This window comes from Aricia agestis, chromosome 16, assembly GCF_905147365.1.
Source record: "Aricia agestis chromosome 16, ilAriAges1.1, whole genome shotgun sequence".
In the NCBI taxonomy this organism is placed as follows: domain Eukaryota; kingdom Metazoa; phylum Arthropoda; class Insecta; order Lepidoptera; family Lycaenidae; genus Aricia; species Aricia agestis.
Window position 1 is genome coordinate 11,555,100 of NC_056421.1, and position 17,399 is coordinate 11,572,498.

Consider the following 17,399-nt stretch of genomic DNA (forward strand, 5'->3'; position numbering starts at 1 on the left):
CATGCTTTTTAAGCGACCAAACTTTTTGCTTGCTTATAATATTATATAACATAATATAAGTGACTTTATTTTTATTTCATCACTTGATTGAATTTTGAAAACCATCACTTGAAAACTGTGACAATTTTAGATGATTAAAGTTTTAACCATTAAAAATTATTATCAACAATAATGTATTGTAAATTAATAACTTTTAATTTACTTTTTGACATCCATACTTCCATTTATTAGTATGCCATGATATCTATAATATTAGGTATGATTATAATATTCCACTTTAAATTAATCAAGAGGTGACTGCGCTCAAGTCTGTTATGATTTATGTTTAATATATTGCTTCAGATTGTCTTATTTACTGTTTAGTTTTATTGACAGTTCATAAAATAAGGATTGAAGGTGATTAAAAAAGCCGATGAGAGAGCCTGTATCCAAATTTGCGTCTTAAACTTACGGAAAATTAGAAGTCATTGCTATAGACTCTTCTAGTTTTGCAAGTGTGGACAGGCGTCCGATATTAACCATTTTTTAACCCTATTGAATATTCATTTAAAGTTTAATTAAAATGGGGATTGTCCATTTTTTTTTTAATTTTGCTCATTACAAAAACATTTCGAGGAATAAGGTCAGTGATCGTTTTTCTGTATATAAACGAAAAAAATACACATTAGTTACTTATATTTTTGAACAAATACGTTTAACCTTTGTTTGACCTTCAATGGCGTTAAATGAGCAATAAATTCGACCAACATTACGTTTCGAACTTTTGGTAAGCTTCTCGTATCAGCTTTCACATAATGAGAACTTGCATTTGACGAACCAGCCATTATAAATAAGATTGAAAGGAAATTTAAAACATATGCAGAGGTCAATTGGCGGCCGATGATGACTTCAGAGCGAAACTTTAAAAATTTATTGAGAAAAAACTGACCAATGAATTTCAAAATTATTTAATTTATATTCTTAAAATACCCTATTTTAACGAAAAAAAAACATAAAAACTACATGTGATTTTTTTTGGACAATGCCCATTGGCCCAGCCGTGTAACATGAGTTTAGTCCCTGTCACACGAATATAAAATGATTATCTGGACCAAACCATAAAAATGCAAACATTTCGATAAGGGCTATGTGTCTTTCTTTAATTGGGCCTTAACTGTAAGAAGTGTTTTTACTGTTTATTACATAAAAATCAACTTTCACAAGTACCGTACAGAGTGCTCAGGATAATAAATAACAATAATCCGATTGTACTTGGATATAATTAAATACAATATGCAAGAGAAAAAAGAGGTTAAGCCAAGATACCAAGAATAAACGAATGTTCTTTATTAAAAATTGGTTAGCCCAAAATCCCACTGCCGAAAGACTGTTCTTTTTTTAAGGAGGAAAGTCCAAATGACTGTAACTGCCTTTTTAAAGTTGTTCCATAATCACACGACCGAAAGACTTATTTTTGAGATTTTTACTTGATAATTATTTGATAACTAGCTGTTGCCCGCGACTTCGTCCGCGTCAACATAGTATAATAAGTAATAACAAAGATGGATAGTCCGCTAACCAATATGAAAAAGTAAAATATAATCTCCTCCTTCTTGGAAGTCGGTTAAAAAGTAGCCTAAGTTACACCTTACTACATCAGCTATCTACCAAAAAAAGTCCCGGCAAAATAGCTCCAGCCGTTTCAGAGATTAGCCGGAACTAACAGACAGACAGACAGACATACAGACAAAAATTGTAAAAAATGTTGTTTTGGTGTATGTAGCGTATATTCATATGCATGTAGTAAAAAACGGTTCTTTCAACATTACAAACAGACACTCCAATTTTATTTTATGTATGTATGTATGTATGTATGTATGTATGTATGTATGTATGTATGTATGTATGTATGTATGTATGTATGTATGTATGTATGTATGTATGTATGTATGTATGTATGTATGTATGTATGTATGTATGTATGTATGTATGTATGTATGTATGTATGTATTTATAGATAAAATGACCATGCATAAAACATAACAACATATTACTAGGGAGGCAAACAAAACAAACCACTCAACGCAAGGTCACGCGCCAAAACGTTCTTGTAGGAGTATAGATTAGAGTGAAAAGGATGTAGCTCCATCTGTCAACAAATGAGAGCATACACTAATTTAAGAGGTCAATAAAATCATGTTAGAAAGTATTAAATATTGAAGAATTTGGCGTATCTCCCATAAAGGCGACGCGTAAGGCCATTAGCTCACGGATATGTGACGTATGTTTATATTCGGTGATTCAGATGAAATTCCCATGAACATTCCAAAGTCGCGCGACGGCCTTCGTAAGGCTGTGAGCAGACGGACGACTGTCTAATCTAATATATTATGTATAAAAATCTCGTGTCACGGTGTGCGTAATTGAACTCCTCTGAAACGGCGCCGATTTTCGTGAATCTTAGCGAGCATATCGGCTAGGGTTGAGAATCGGACAACGTCTTCTTTTTAATTTAATTAGTGCGTTTGTTGAATAAATCATCACAACTCGAGACTGACGGCGACCATTGCTTGTGCGACGGCCGTCGGGATAGTGATGGACGTTGCCATGGTACCATACTTATTTAGTCACTTTAATAAAAAATATTATTTTACAAATAAAGAACTACAATACAAATGCATTACAACTATAAATAATTTAAGTATGTGGCAAAAAACGTTTGCCGGGCAGCTAGTTCTCTTTACATTGATACTTAGGTTTATTAAACCTGTGGGTTTTTTTTCTTAATTTCTTAAGAGTAAATAAAAAAAGAGACTCTATCATTAAATTATAGTCAATATGGTTTAAATTTACTTGCTAAGTTTGGAATTCAATAACATGAGTTTTTGAAAAACTTCAATTTATTGTTACAAATTTCATGTCACGCGAGAAAATCATTGCATTTCTTTAATTTTATATTTTTACTTTCTTCTCAGTTATATCTCCATAACATAATACCTGTATATTTGTCATAATAAATTATATTAATAAGAATATAGAGCATTGTAACGGGCCTAATCTAACCTAACCACACCACCATATCGCATATTGTGTCCTGTCGCCTGTGTAAAATGTATAGCCTGTGGGTAACATAATTACTTATAATTATGTACAATACTAGTTGTCCCGGCAAACGTTTCTTTGCCATATATAGTATTTCGCCCGTATTATGTTATTGAAGTGACTAAATAAGTATGTCACCATGGCAACGTCCATCGCTATCCCGTCGCACAAACAATGGTCGCCGTCAGTCTCGAGTTGTAATAATTTACTATTATTTATTCAACAAATGCACTTATCAATATAAAAAATACCCAGGCAGTAGCCGATTCTCAGACCCACTGAATATAAAATTTGGTTAAAATCAATAAAGCCGTTTCGGAGGAGTACGCGGCCTAACATTGTGACACGAGAATTTTATATATAAGAAGAATATTCTTACACTTTAAATCGTTGCTCTGTATGTGGCTTTAAGTTATCAATACATCGACCGGACCCGTTTGGTTTGAATAAAAACATCACGACGCAAGCACATCGGCCAGTCTTGTTTGATATTTCGGAGGAAACTCAGTCATCTTACGAGACAAACAATAATTCTACGGTTTATTTGATATATCAATACAACTTCTACTTACATACTGTAAAGATAGACTTCAAAGCAGATTTTTGCTTGAACAAAAGAAGAGAAGAAGAAAAGAAGAGAAGAATACACAATGGTGTCCAGGATTTTGTGCTTAACCATGGTGTTCGGGATGGCTCTTGGTGCCACCTTCATCGGCAGACCTCCGGTCAAACCTCAGGAACTATGTAAGTAGAATTAAACTTCAGAAACTTTGTTGGTAATACCTCTATCGTGGGAATCGCAGACACAATAGATTGTCAATTGTTATGCGGCAGCCGGGTGCCGCTTGGGGATTGATGGGAGTAAATCAAAATCTTTAGTTTTTGTTTAATATCAGTTTAATTGTTTAATTTTTCATTCATTAATTCATGGATTGAAACAATATTTTATTATAATAATTAAATCATATAGCTTTAATCCATACTAATATTATAAATGCGAAAGTCTGTCTGTCTGTCTGTTACCTCTTCTTGCCTAAACCGTTGTACCGATTTTGTTGAAATTTGGTAGGGAAATACTTTGAGTCCCTGGACCTTAAATAGCAGAAAGTGCTTAAATCCTTAAGCACTTTCTGCTATTTAAGGTTTAATTTTGTGATCAAAACAATATTAGTAATGCTCAAATACTTATTTTTTATTTTTGCAAGTGATATAAAATCATTACATAAAATATTTTTTTCACTTCATCTAAGTACCTATTTATCTTATTATCACAAAACAAACACAACTTGACTAAAAAATAAAAATACACGACCCATTAGCATTTTCGTCACAAAAGACATCAAAGTTAGTTACCTAAAAGTTTCATGCTGTTTTGAAACGAAAACATCTGTTTAGGTAAGCCGTTATGATTTACGTAAAAACGGAAACTAAAAATCCTATGACGCCGCGATCACTATCATGGTTTGTAACACTTACGTCATTTTATTATTAATTCATTATATTATTAATTCATTATAATTATAAGTTATAACACTTAAGAGATGTATTAGGTATCATTATAGTTTCCGAGGATATAGAATATCAAATTGCGTATTTCTTAAAAAAGGTTAAGAAAGCCGACAGTTAGTCACATTTAAATACAAAATATTATCTTCATCTGAACAGCTCAACTAACTTATTAACTAAAGCTGGATTATCTTAGGATTAAATAAGATTATATTATGTAGAGTTTAGACCAACTCTACATAATATAATCATTCATAAAAATGTAGATCGAGAATTCAGATTATCGAGAAATTTAAATGCAAAAATCTTAACTTTCACTTCTATTTTGATTCTAACATATTTTTAGATTATCAGAATGAATACATGATCATCATCATACACCATTCACATACTGAAGAGATCTTAAAGTTTTTAGTCAAAACAATTTGCCAACTCTTAATTTCACCAAACATATCTTTACTTAAAAATTATGTCCTTTAGCGACCATTTATAATTTCCTATTAAGTTTTTACCAAGTCACCTAGGTCATCAAGGCTAAAATACTAAGTTCACATAAGCGAAAATGTTTTACATAAATAGCTACAAGGCTTATATAAAATACCTCTGTTACGATTTCTCCTCAGCGGTATTTTGAATCCTGAAAACGGGCATTAACCTTTATATTAGAGCTTTGATATGACTCTCCAATGTTTACCATATTTGATCAGATCTTTAGCCCGCAGTACACAATGGCCCACGATGCCCCACTACAGGCTATCGTTAATTATTGTAGACCACGATCACTTTGTGTTAAACACAACTGCTCACGGCTGCCTGCCTGGCAATCCACTGGCCATCGTCTGCCATCATACACCATTACTCCCCGTCTACTTAAGACGACTATCCCAAACAATCATACATCGTCCTTCTCTCTTCACATTCACGTCCGTCTTTCATATGCCAGGTGAAAAACGACGACACGGATTCATCGCCAAATCAGTTTGTTCTCAATAAGTCTATAAATATACAACATTTTAAAAATCCACTAGGTCGATCTTTCAATGATAGAATTTTATACAATGTGTGAAAATATTAACTTAGTTCAATGCACGGTTATGGCAATAAATGAAAAATTCGTGAAAATTAGATGCATCTTTGTAATTTTTTTCTATCTAGAGAATTTTAAGATATCGTGTTTTTGCTCAGATCGAATTCTCGGAAATATAATATAGTATCTAATTTTAGAAAATGAAACGATTCGGGGCTTATTTTCAAGTATAAAAATGAATTATAAAATTGACACTTTAGGGTTAGTCGCCCCCTTAATGACGATGGCTTGTATGGGCCAGCATGGACCATTGTGAAGAGGCACCTTTTGATTTAATTAAGATATGACACATTGAGATGATGACTGCCTATATTTAGACACTATGCAGAACATGACGCACAATAAACGTTTTTTGAACCCAACAAAAAGTCAAACAAGCGAACACCGTATTTGTATGAACGTAATTTTGACACGAGATGTGTCATTATCGTCCACATAAGGAGATGGCGAATTAAGCAAGCAATAACGACTCTATAGGGATTTTTAATAAGCTATTAATATCTTAATATCTAATATCGTGTATAAAAACGTAGGTGGAATTATGAGTAATACTTATACTGCAGCCGAGTGCGAATTACAATTTTGTTGCATTAGGAAACCGCTCCATGTTATAATAGGTTTTTTAAGTAAGTAATTTAAAATTTTCAATTTCAAAACTAATTTTCATGTAAACTAGAATGTTCTATAGTTTTATTTAGACTAAATATAGCTCGTTATATAGTATTTTGAACAAGTCATTCGTTTCAAGATAACCTCAAATAATTGACCTCTCAAGATAACGGTGTCATTTTTATTTGTATATTTATTTATATTATATAAAAAATATCATGTAAGTATTCCAATATTTTACCTCTAAATTCTTCTACGAATACAGCATTAAACTTCTTACAAAAACTATACCCGTGTACATAAAAAAATCTCATAATCCTGGTACCAGATTATTGATAATATTTTAAATTTTATAGAGATAATCTTGCCGACACAATAGCACCAATAGCCACCGAAAACTTCTTCTGGCTGTTACGCTATTTTGCATTAAATCTAAAAAAAAAACAGAACTACAAAGTTAACTTTCTCTTGGTACAAAAATAGAGGCGTATCTTATTTAAATGTGTGAGTAGCAAAATTTAAGGACAACTTAAAATAACCCTCTCGCATTGTTATAAAAATTACAAAAACAAAAATGTTGCTTTGAAGTTTGACGTGATAATATTTAAAAAAATAATTTCTAGCAAATTTTTTTTATTATTTGATAATTGAAAAATAAATGTTAGGAATGTGTTTATAATGTCTTCGAGCTCACTATAATTTGCATAGCATTTTTTTATCACTTAGCATACACTCAATTATTTAATTTGTATTTTATCACTATATGAAAATCACATAATCCATCAATATTTTATCATAAATATTTTACGTCCGGCTTGGTACTACTAATATATATTCTGTGGTCCGGCATAAAATCCGCTTTTTATTAATATTCAGACATAAGTATCTGCTAAATTAGCTATAATAATAATTAATAATTAAAATATTCCCAATTTGCCGGATCTGAATAAATTAAAACAGATATAAAATATAAAAAAAAAAACTGGTCATAACTTGAGTGTTGTGTTGTACAGTTATAGTAATCATGAATATCATTATTTACAATTACTTATTATAAATTATTCATTTCTTTTTATTGTAATGTTTGTTGATTTTAGTTTTTTGAATAATTTTATGATAATTGCAGGTACCGAAGCCGCGATTTTGAAAATTAAGATAACAAATTATTGTTATATAATTTATTAATCAATAAAATAAAGTTATAAATTAAATAGGATTATCTCACTGCCGCAATCGTCTCTTAATGCAGCAGTTATTCAAGTAAAATTAGGTTATTTGACATCAAAGTCTTAAAATGTATGCTATTTGAAGTAATACATTTCATACATTTCATATACATTTTACATTAATTCTTCATCAGTTAATGTAAAATGTATATAAAATGTATGCTATTTGACAGAACGCACTGGCCACTGCTAAGTAATTAAGGTTGGGTTGCACCAGAGGCGTGGTTAAAGTTAAAGTTATAGTTAAATATGGCGTCCTTTAGCTTTCACTTTAACATTAACTTTAACCAGAGAAATTCACAGATGTCTGTTGCGTTATTTTTTTTTATTGAAGCTATAGGTAACGGGATTGAGGGTATAAAAAATTGAATTATCCGTAAAAATCGACAGGAAAAAAATAAAAATCATAGTAAATTTTCAGATATACGTATGAGCGGAGGTTAAATATGGCGTTCTTGGACGGAGACTTTACGGTAACTGGTAACTTTAACCAAAGATTTGACATTTTGCATTGTAGTTATAGTTAAAGTTAGTTGGTGCAACCCAACCTTAATGATTTTTGCAATCTACTCATACATGTATATCAAATTTCAACGTCAAAAAGTATTATTTAATGCAACGTAACTAAGGTTTTTTAAATATTGATCTTACTCATAATATCTTCTAAGTAAAATCACAGATTTTCTTGAATAACTATAGGCAAAATTTCAGCCCTAAAAAGTATTATTTAATGCAACGTAATTAAGGTGTTTTACCCGACTGCCAGGAAGGGTTATGTTTTTAAATATTGATCTTACTCATAATCTCTGCTACGGAAAATCACAGATTTTCCTGATTTTTTTTTTGTAGGTGTTGGAAAAAACCACAATGGTAACCAGCTTAGTAGTATTTCCGACTTTAAGCCATAAGGAAGCAATGCCGTACTTATATAAAACAAATTATTCAAATTTATTTATACCGTAGACAATTGGTCTCTATTATAATATTTTTAGATCAGGAAATCGTTATAACAAAAGCTGTAATCGATATGAACTTGTCAATCAAGTTATCTACATAATATCATATTTCATTTAATAATATATTTTATATTCTAAAGTTGAATCACGTATTATTTTATGTCTCTTATATAATATCTTTTCTAAGCGCTAACAATGCGTCAAGCTAGCTTATCGTAATATCTGAAATATTGATTTAAATTGCAATACATTGAAATGAATCGAATTTGCTTTGCATACCTACATCGACAATTATTTTGAATTAAATTGGTCTGCTTTACAATTTTCATTTCTGACTACATGACGCTAACAACTCTATTACATCGATTTATCGCGTGGAAACCGTACATTTTCCCCATCTTTCCTATGTCCTTTCTCGTCTCTAAAAGTATCATCATACCTTTCATCTAAATCAGCTCAGTGGTTTAAGCGTAAAGAGACAACAAACAGACACACTTTAGTATTTAATCGTTTATTGGTTTTTTTACTCAAACAAAACAATAAGTCCTCGGTAGCTACAAAAGTATAAAACTACAGCGCAATTCATAATATTAGTTTTGGTGGTATAAAATAGGACATTTTGAAAGAGTTAGTTGCTAACCATTTGGAGATACATTTTTCATTAATTTTTTTAGTAAGGATTACAATTCTTCATCTTATATATAAAATTCTCGTGTTCTCACAATGTTAGTCACCACTCACCGTACTCCTCCGAAACGGCTTTACTGATTTTAACCAAATTTTATATTCATATTCAGTGGGTCTGAGAATCGGCTACTGGGTACTTTTCATATTGCTAAGTGCATTTGTTGAATAAATAATAGTAAATTATTACAACTCGAGACTGACGGCGACCATTGTTTGGGCGACGGGATACCGATGGACGTTGCCATGGTGCCATACTTATTTAGTCACTTCAATAAAATAATATGGGCGAAATACTTTATATGGCAAAGAAACGTTTGCCGGGACAGCTAGTTAATTAATATAAACTTCTCTATTGTTACAGCACACAAGGAGGGGTGCTATGTGAGTGAAATAAACGATGTACTGCCTTTCGGAGAAGAAATCACCCCCCCCGGACAATGCTACAGGATAGAGTGTGATAAAGGCATCCTATCTTATGCATCGTAAGTACTTTTTCTATACTAATTTGGACAAACGTACGATGTGGGGAACATCCTGGATTCTAACTGTCTGACGCAGTATTGAAATATTTTGGGCCCCGATAGACGACATAGGACGAAAAAGAAATTTAAAATATCAGTAGGTCATCATCATCATATCAGCCTATAGTCGTCCACTGCTGGACATAGACCTCTCTCAATGAACGCCAAGATGACCGATCAGTAGGTACTTACTTATAACTTTGCCATTAAATTGTATTCTATAGTGTGTAACAAAAATAAGTGATAATACTTTAGGGTGTGTACGTGTTCCTTGTAGAGAGTTCACTGTGAAAGTAGCAGCGCTGAAAGACGATTTTTTTTCACTTTTGTTTGAGCAAGGGCCCGAGCGTCACGAGTTTCCCCATAGAAAAGTGAAAAAAAATTTGGTCTTTCAGCTGCTACTTTCTCAGTGAACTCCCTACAAGGAACACGTACATACCATAAATTATTATCACTTAGTTTTGTTACACCCTGTATAAACAGCGTGGAAATACGATGTTACATAGTACTTTAAAAAGATATAAATACAACTCATAAATCCATAGAAAAACTTAATAGATACCACGTTTTCCGAAGGCCACACTCAAATTTAGTGTTTTAATTAAATTAACGAAAATAATTAATTTTATAAAAAATCCAATAAAATGCGGATTTTTAAATCGTATAAAATGGTATAATATCCATAAAATTAAGAAAATATGTCAAAGTTCAATCGAATTTTCGGAGCAAGATAAATTGTAGGTATAATGGAAATGTGAATTATTCATACTATATAATATTAAAAATCTGTAACCAGCATAATAATGCCTCTGTCCGATTTTGATAGTCCCTTTAATCACGGAGAAAATACCGAACATTTACGAGTATTATCCCGGAAAATATACAGTTTCTATGCTATTTCCGACTCGGAAGCCTTATGTCAAGCTTTGAATCTCGTGTTGCTTTGGGCGTATCTACCAATTTTACCTTAACTATTATAGCTTTTATATTTCTTGAAAAAAAGTCTGTTTAACTGTTCCATAAGCATGAACCTTTCGGTTTCATAGATTATTCCAACTTGTGTAATATCTAAAATGTGTTTAGCTATATTTTATGAAAATTAATATTCTTCTCCTCTCTTCACAGATGCGGCTATGTCTATACGGAAGATCCTAACTGCTACATCACCAAGGGAGACTTAAGAAGACCGTACCCCGATTGCTGTCCAGACGTCAGATGTGAAATCGAAAACAGCATATTGTTCTACTAATAAGCCTAGGTTAGAAAGGGTATAAGTCACATTGCTGGCTAACAAACGGGAGAACAGAGCCAATCGATTTTGCTAATGTATTACAAGTTCGCTTACACTAATAACTTTTCAATATGGTTTTAGTGTAGTCTTGGAATAACCAACCAACGCGTGTCAAACGCGTTCTGAAAATCTAAATGGTTAAAACTAGAAATATCTGTCGTTTGGCTGTACGTATCTTGCTGTTTTATATAATTTTGACTGGATTAAATAATTACAGAACGACTTGTTGAGAAAGAATAACCTGAGTTTTCTCAAAGTTTCAATTTAATTTTTTTTTTGGTGTTTTGTTTAACAGTTTTTCGTTACTCGATCTCAAACTTGTAAATGTCTGCTACTAACACTTTTGTAAATGTTGTAAATACATAATTTTGACTAGTTTTAGTGTATTAATGTCGACTGTAGCTTATACTCTAATTTATTTATAGTTCCTTTAGTAAGTTGAAAGTTTTCAACTTTAGAAGCTATCTTGCCACCAAATTGTTATAATAATTTATTTAATTAAATTAATCTTATTTTTTATTTGTTTCTTTTTTTATTTAACCATTGATCAGTCGTACTGAAAGATGTTTAATGCCAAGTACTCACATACGGTTTTGCTCGATAATTTTACTCCAAATCGAGCAATAACCGCAAACCGTGGACCGCAAAACTGACAGCTCGAAGGCTCGCTTCGAGCCGGCTCGATAGAATTAAATATTATGTCAAATATGTCATTTCCTTCGATTCGGAGTAAAACTATCGAGCAAAAGTGAGTCTAGAGATGTGCTGACTAGCCGACTATCCGGCCACTTTTGTAGTCGGCGACTAGTCGGTAAAGCCGACTATCCGGCCACTTTTGTAGTCAGCGAATAGTCGGCAAAAAGCGCCGACTAATCGGCTTTTTACTTTTTTTGCTATTATTGAAATTACATTAAAGAAACACCTTGTTTATTATTTATAATGTTAAACACAGCTGTAAGTATGTCGCACTCGATCAGTGTTACACATTTTAAAATTAAATTAAGTGTTTCTAAAATTACTACCTAATAAAGAAATTATTTTTGTACTTAAATATAATCTTAACAACAAATTAAGTATGTATTATTAAATCGAGATTTCATGTACATGAAATAGGTATTTAATGAAAATTATTATCAACTGTATCATAGAAACAAAATAAAGTAACGTACGCGAAGTACCTAAACATAACAAGATTCGACACGTGCGGCGGCGTATGCGACTTACCCGCGAAACAGCAGTAAAAAAGCGTTACGGAAACTTCTGAAACCATAATAAGCTTAGCCGACTAGTCGGCCGATTAGTCGGCTTCTTTGCAGCCGACTAATCGGCTCGGCATCTCTAAGCAAAACCGTATGTGAGTACTTAGCATAACAATAGGATATTACTACAATGCTTTGATGCTAAAGCCAGCACCAGCTATACACACAGTAAGCAAGAAGTTTTGTTCGACGTTTGACAACGTTTCTGTTAATACTCACATAATATGACGTCGGATTATTTACTTTATGTGCTAGTAACGCCCTCTACCTCCGACTTTTGCGTAATATTCCCTTTAAGGGTGGGTTGCACCAGAGGCGTGGTTAAAGTTATAGTTATGGTCAAAGTTATGGTTATAGTTAAGGCTAATTTAACTTTAACGTAGGCTGACATTAACACTTGACTTTTATAAGCCTCTGTAAAATAAAAAGATTAAAAAAAAAAACTTTAACCTTAACTTTGACCACATAATTTGACAGAAGACGTTGCTGGTCCGACAAGGCTTTAAATGAACGTGGGTGGGGGGGGGGGCCCGGAAGTAAAGAAGAACTGCCAAAAATGGCGTTTTAGTATGATGACAGCGTTAGTTCCTTTTTTCGTCACGTGCATTTAAAGCCTTGTCGAGCTCTATGGTGGTAATATGGCGTCCATTTTTGACTTTAACCAAAGATTTGACATTTTGCATTGTAGTTAAAGTTATAGTTAAAGTAAGTTGGTTCAACCCACCCTTATTAAATGAAGAGTTTGACGGAAAATGTAAGTACGGAATTTATGTCATTGATATCTTCATTCAATTAAAGTTAAGTATTCATTAAATCACTGACCGCCGTACTCAGAGACATTTAATTATGATTAACCTTCAATTTAATGAAGAGTTTTACCGACAATGGATGGCTTATGTTAAAAATTTTGAAGTGCTGCTGTAGTGTTTTATGTTTTAATACTTTCACCCCCACTATTTTTTAAATGATCTAGTATATGGACCGCCATAATGGACCAAAACTTTTTGTTTACTATCTATGCTGATTCTGCACTCTGGAATAAAGCTAATTTCATGTGTTAACAGCATGCTAACGCCATCTATGACATCGTTTGAAAATATGATTCGAATTTTACAACCAAGACATCAAGACATATAACTTACAAGTTCCCATAGTTCGTTTTGTCTCAAGTTCTATACAAAAGATGTCACTATCATTAATGTTTAAGCGCCATCTGTGACTTGTAAAAGCATGAAGGAGGAAGGTTGAATTTATTTCGATATAAGTTAAAACTTAAAACATTTGATTAAAAAGAGGGGTGTTATAAGTTCGACGTGTCTGTCTATCTATCATGTGTACCGGTGGTAGGCAACAGAGGATGTTCTAAAAACATTTGATTCTTTATTCAGAAACAATCACGGAGCTAATATAAAAGTATTTGTATTAGCTCCGTGGAAACAATTAACAAAACTATTTTTATTTATTTACTTTTGAATTTTGACTAAGCACTATCAAGGAAGTTGATTCCTAGATTGAGAACCTACGTTATTTGATTACGTTACGTGAAACCCAGCCGACCACTGACCTCCATTATACAAGTACGCTGGACTGAAGATACCCACCTGCTTTTTGTGCCTATTTGAAGCGGAATCAGCGCCCCCAATGCGGGGAAGAGAACTAAATTTGACATAACCACAACCAATAACAACAGTTGTCATCACTAGTATTAGTTCCAAGTACTCCCACTACTGCTATCAGCGCCAATATGGCGACTTTCAAACGTAATTTTTACGTCAGATTTAGTTCTCTTCAGCCCGCATTGGGGGCGCTGATTCCGCTTCAAATAGGCACAAAAAATAGCTTTTTTTTTTTTTTTTTTTTTTTTTTCGAAAGGGTCTAAGCTACTGGTCTGGTTAAGACCATGGTAGTTTAATCGTGGCTATAACTAGTCTGTTGCTAGTTGGTTTGGAAGTAAACAATGAGGGGGGCCTGGCCCCCTCCCCTAAAGTCACACGTGTGACATTCTAGACGGGCAATATTGGGGAGAGCTACGAAAATAAGCTATTTTTATCTGACGTGGGGACACGGGTCCCCCCTGCTCTTAAGGGGTCCGACCCCTTACTCACTCTCAGACGAGTGAGGCTGCTCGCGCGCGGTAGCACAAACTAGCTGCGTACGAGTTATCGCGGTAGATGAGCTCAAGTTATTAATGTTATTGCTTAAAAGAGGGCCGTCCCTCTCCCCTTCCGAGTCCGGTTGGGGTGACATACGCGTGTATGTTCTAATGTCAAAGTAATTGGTAGAGCTCTCTACGACAATGTCGCGGTCGCGGTCATGATTTAGGTGTGTTCCTATACTATCCGCATGCGAACTTGAACCCGGGATCGAGCTCGGCACCGGATTTCGGTCGGTCTGTCTGTTTGTCGTTCGGGTCGTGTTAAGTCCTCGGGGAAGGCGCCGGCGTCGTCCCCGGTGCAGTACTAACCACGCGGGTGAGTGTGATTTGTGTTTACGTAACTGTACACAGTACGTTACGTATTCTGTGATGGGGTCTACAGGGTCGGCTAAGATATGCTTAGGCCGTCTGAAGGGGTATCGGAATGATGCGTCATGTTCGTAGTCCACAGCCTTACGAATGAGCGGATTGGGATGTACTTTGCCTTTCTCAAAGAATCTCTCTGAGAGTTCTTTGATATAGGCTTTGATAGTGATAAGCTCGCAGTCTCTATGCAAGTCGATGTTTCGCATGTAACGGGGGGCACCTGTTGCCATGCGCAAAAAACGGTTTTGTACTCGTTGCAATTGGTTCATCTGATTGTCACTTATGTGTGCGAAAGAGACGCACGCATAAGTGAGTATCGTTCTTATACATGTTTTGTATAAGGTGAGCTTATGTCTTAAGGACATTTTGCTACTTGCGTTGAGTAAAGGATATAATTTGTATAATACAAATTTCGCTTTACGTACGGTATTCGATATATGGTTCGTGAATGACATCGACTTGTTTAGTACTACTCCTAAGTATTTGACAGCCGTGACTTCGGGAATTAATTTTCCGTGCAGACTAATAGGTTGCATTTTCTTACGTTTTAGTCCGTTAAATAATATAGCGTGACTTTTGTCGGGGTTTAGTTCAATTCTCCATTTAGCGAACCATTTACCGAGTTCGGTAACTGCTTCTTGGAGTTTTTTGGACGCGAAAGCTATTTGGCGATGAGCAAAGAAAAGGGCCGTGTCGTCCGCGAATAGCGCTTTTTGTACTCGAGGGTGGGTGGGCAAATCGGACGTGAAAAAATAGCTGTCATTTCAAAGGGTATTATAAGTCCAGCGTACTTGTTTAATGGAGGTCAGTGCAGCCGACAGATGGCATCTGTTCATGGCATCGTAGCATCTAAGCGGGTGGACCGATTTTTATTTAGTTTTTTTTTTGTTTAAAAGCTGATATGATCAGGAGTGTTCAGTGCCGGAAATAGCTTTTTTTGCACCCTGTGCGAGCTTCTACGAGTATATAACTACACCTTTGTTTTTAAACTGATTTTCAAAAAGGAGGAGGTTATGTGTTTTTTTACTACATTGGGAAACATCTCTAGGGCGCAGCGGGAACTTATCGGGAGCAATTCGAAAAATAAGGATCTATCTGGTCTGGGCATTCTTGCGCCCCCCAGAGTCTACGCCCTGTGCCTGGGCACCGGTGGCACCGCCCTATTTACGGCACTGGGAGTGTTCCTAGTGATAGTTTTAAATTTTCTTTAATTAATACATAATTATATTAAATAAGCTTTAACGCCTGTTGCAACAATAAAAGCAATATTTTAGGTCAACGTTTTGAACCGTTAATATTTTCCCCTAAATATTTTGTGATAAAAATAATTATTCCAACCGTAAAAATATTGTTTTCATTATAGCGACTGGCTCTAAGACGAGCCAAAGATGGACCGCAAGTTGCAGCCGAGACCGACTGCTCTAGAGCGGTCGCGTTAAAGTCGTATACGACTGCAACACGATCGCATCATGCAGTCAACCATACATTACCTTTGTTGTTCGACCCTAGTAGACAAGTGGCAAGCGATTATCGTAAACTCTAACGCTAACGCCACAAAATGTATGGGATTGACATAAATCATCGCTTCGCTAGCGAATACTAAATAATATGTCAAATCCCATACATTTTGTGGCGTTAGCGTTTACGATAATCGCTTGCCGCTTGTCTAGCCCTCAGCTCCGACTGCTCCGGCCGCTCAAAAACTGCTAGAGTCGAGCGGTCCGTGTATTGAGGATATGAATTTGAATATATTATGAGGTATGAAAACTGCAGATCGCCAAGCGGCAACCTTATCTTGCAGTCGGTCTCGTCTGCAAGATGTGGTATGGCCGGCTTTAGGCCCAATTTCACCAACGACTGAAATTAGTATCACGTCACCTCTCTTTTTTTCATACTAATGAAAGAGAAGACATGACATTTTAACAAGCTGTCAACACTAACGTACGTTGGTGAAATTGGACCTAAAGCTTATTTTTAAAACATAAATAAGCTATTCCTAGTAACTGCAGCCTTACTTTTCATTCCATTCCACTTTTCTTTGCCATACATTTCAACGGTTAAACGTTACAACTTTGCAAGCGTAGATACACTAGATCAGGGGTCACCAAATGACGGACCGCGGTCCGCGTCCGGACCGCCGACCCATTGTATGCGGACCAAGCGAATCGAAGATGAACTTCGTTAAAAATAAATTTCAGTCTCGACTTACGGCTGAACATCTCGAGGAAGTCTGTCAATAGCTTGCACCAATTTAACTCCAAACAAGCAACAAAAATTGTCACTTTGCTCATTAATATTTGCTTAGTAATATCCGTAATTACCTTTGTTATATTTTTTTTATAAAATGTGTGGACCGCGAAGGTCGTTGCATTCCTTAAAAATGGACCTCAACTCCCAAGCGAAACTAATTGGTGACCCCTGCACTACTACTGTGAAATACAGTCTATGTAAATTTTGATGGCGATTGTCCACGTTGTTTCGTACGTAGTAACGAGAATTCCTGTTCGCTTTGAACATTGAGACTGTATCTCTTTTATTACAAATGCCAAATCGTGTACATTTCTATCTCGACGACTGGGCCGACTAGGATGATGTTAAGGAGATAATTTGAGTCCCGGGAAAGGACATATTAATTAGCATACAAACATATTTTGT

General features: G+C 34.6%; 1 protein-coding gene and 1 long non-coding RNA gene across 2 annotated transcripts; one reads left to right on the forward strand and one right to left on the reverse strand.

Moving 5' to 3' along the window:
* Positions 1-1,361: 1,361 nt before the first annotated feature.
* On the reverse strand, positions 1,362-16,679 carry LOC121734904. The gene is made up of 3 exons (XR_006036800.1): positions 16,600-16,679; positions 6,737-6,744; positions 1,362-1,371 (listed from the first exon to the last, which is right to left on the reverse strand). It is a non-coding gene; the product is annotated as an uncharacterized LOC121734904 (long non-coding RNA).
* Positions 3,571-11,483, forward strand: LOC121734903. Its single transcript, XM_042125535.1, has 3 exons — positions 3,571-3,825; positions 9,514-9,634; positions 10,799-11,483. The coding sequence occupies exons 1-3, from the start codon at positions 3,732-3,734 to the stop codon at positions 10,920-10,922; spliced, it is 339 nt and encodes a 112-aa protein (XP_041981469.1). The 5' UTR covers positions 3,571-3,731; the 3' UTR covers positions 10,923-11,483.
* Positions 16,680-17,399: the final 720 nt, after the last annotated feature.

Excerpts from the sequence above, each read along its gene's own strand:
- LOC121734903 (XM_042125535.1), top strand. The coding sequence starts at position 3,732 with ATGGTGTCCAGGATTTTGTGCTTAACCATGGTGTTCGGGATGGCTCTT. Across the intron at positions 3,826-9,513 it reads GGTCAAACCTCAGGAACTAT|CACACAAGGAGGGGTGCTAT; the intron begins GTAAGTAGAATT and ends CTATTGTTACAG. Across the intron at positions 9,635-10,798 it reads GGCATCCTATCTTATGCATC|ATGCGGCTATGTCTATACGG; the intron begins GTAAGTACTTTT and ends CTCTCTTCACAG.